This window comes from Taudactylus pleione, unplaced genomic scaffold (assembly GCF_031769625.1).
Source record: "Taudactylus pleione unplaced genomic scaffold, aTauple2 ptg000055l, whole genome shotgun sequence".
Lineage (NCBI taxonomy): Eukaryota > Metazoa > Chordata > Amphibia > Anura > Myobatrachidae > Taudactylus > Taudactylus pleione.
In genome coordinates, this window is record NW_028284457.1 from 11,316,822 (window position 1) to 11,318,524 (window position 1,703).

The following is a 1,703-nucleotide window of genomic DNA, read 5'->3' on the forward strand; positions in this document are numbered from 1 at the left end:
CCAGATGTCTCCGGTACCACACCTCAAAAATGATGGATACCTGGGACCCACTATCTAATAAGATAGTACATGGATAATAATTTACAAAAGCCGGAATTAGTGGAGACGGTCCTATTAGTCCATCTAGTATACCAATATATCCACAGTAACTCCCCATTATTTCCTGAGAGGTTTCTAGGGAGCCGATGCGGGGTTCATCGACCTCCCTCTGGCATATCCCAATGGCCTAGTACCTCTGCACCTATTAAATCTCAAAGAACCTCAATCCTCACTATCATTCCACTCCAAATCGCACTCAAAAGCCCTATGTCTTGGCCTCCTGCATCTCAAACACCTCTGTTGTCAATACAGAGTCTCTCTCCTTTCTTTCCCTCAACCTCTTGCTAATTCCTTAAGTAGATCTTTCTTTTTCTTCTCTTCAGCTAGCTGTAAAACAAATTGTCCAAATTCTTCTTTTAAACTTTTCATCTCTTTGGCGAGTTCCTCCAATGGAGTGGGACAGTCATTTGATTTTGACACATCCATTTTAACCCTCTTGACATTCTTTTCCCAGGCTTCCACTAATGCCTCCTCTTTACAAATTTCCCTCATCAATTGTATAAATGATGGAGGTTGCCAGATAGCTGTAGTACACCGTAGTCTCTGTGCTATAGGATCTGTTGTGAGGGCTCCCTCTAGCAGCTGCTGCATCCGCTTTTCATTTACCTCTTCACGAGTGAAACCCCTTTGTCTACTATCCGATGCAGTAATTTGTCTAAGCAGTGTATATAGATGGCAAACCTCTCTCCCGGGTCTTGGTAAGTATGGCAAAACCGATATGAGACCTTCAGCATTTTCTAGAGTGCTAAATTCAAGATCTAATGCAGCAATATAGTCTTTAAAATCGGCATTAGGGTCATCTCTTCGAGTGGCTTGTATCACTTCAGAAGCTGGTCCCCTTAGACTCTCAACCAAACGCTGTTTTTTCACAGCATCGGGGAAATGCCACCATTCTTCCAACAATTGTATAACATTTTCTCGCCATACCTTATAACTATCCTCTCCTACTGGGACAGGGAGGATACCTGAGAATATCTGCAACCTTCTGTATCCTCCCTCGTGGTGAATTCTCCCAAGTTCCCCAACTATCCTATCCATTCTCGTGAGAAAGGCTGTGCTTTGATTCTGATTGCTTCTAAATCATGTGGGAGACACTTCATTATCAGCGGATTGACTGGTGGAAGTGGGAAGATTGCTGTCTACTTCACTATAGACCCCCTGATCTTTCCCCGGTCCTAGATTTGGCCAAACAATGTTCCACCATCTCCCATCTTAATCTGTGGTGTGAATCATAGATGGAAGACTCCTCTCTCTAATGGTTCTTGAGTAGCTACTAATGCTGCACAAATAATCCCAGGATCTCCCCTCTGACAATCAATGACTCTTAGTTCCTTCACCCCATGGTACTCCCCTAAAGCATCTTCTATCTCTGCACTGTGAGCACTGCTCAAGTTTCCTATCAGAGCTAGACTATTTGGTGGGGGTACTTCTTTCTTTTCGTACCTCTCCAGTACATCTTTTCAACTGCTCCATTTGCTATCTGGTAAACAGGAGACCACCCTAAACTATTCGATCTCAGCAGCAATGCCTCCAAATGTAACCTTTTTCCCCCGGGGTTATGTTAATGCTATTACCTACAGTGTGTGGATACATTAGTATATGGT

The 1,703-nt window shown here is 43.5% G+C and overlaps 1 protein-coding gene across 1 annotated transcript; it reads right to left on the reverse strand.

Annotated features, from left to right (window-relative positions):
* Window positions 1-372: 372 nt before the first annotated feature.
* LOC148535171 (paraneoplastic antigen Ma1 homolog) lies at window positions 373-1,137 on the reverse strand. Its single transcript, XM_088464454.1, has one exon. It carries the CDS (start codon window positions 1,135-1,137, stop codon window positions 373-375), a length of 765 nt encoding a protein of 254 aa, XP_088320580.1.
* Window positions 1,138-1,703: the final 566 nt, after the last annotated feature.

Excerpts from the sequence above, each read along its gene's own strand:
- LOC148535171 (XM_088464454.1), bottom strand. The coding sequence starts at position 1,137 with ATGGATAGGATAGTTGGGGAACTTGGGAGAATTCACCACGAGGGAGGA.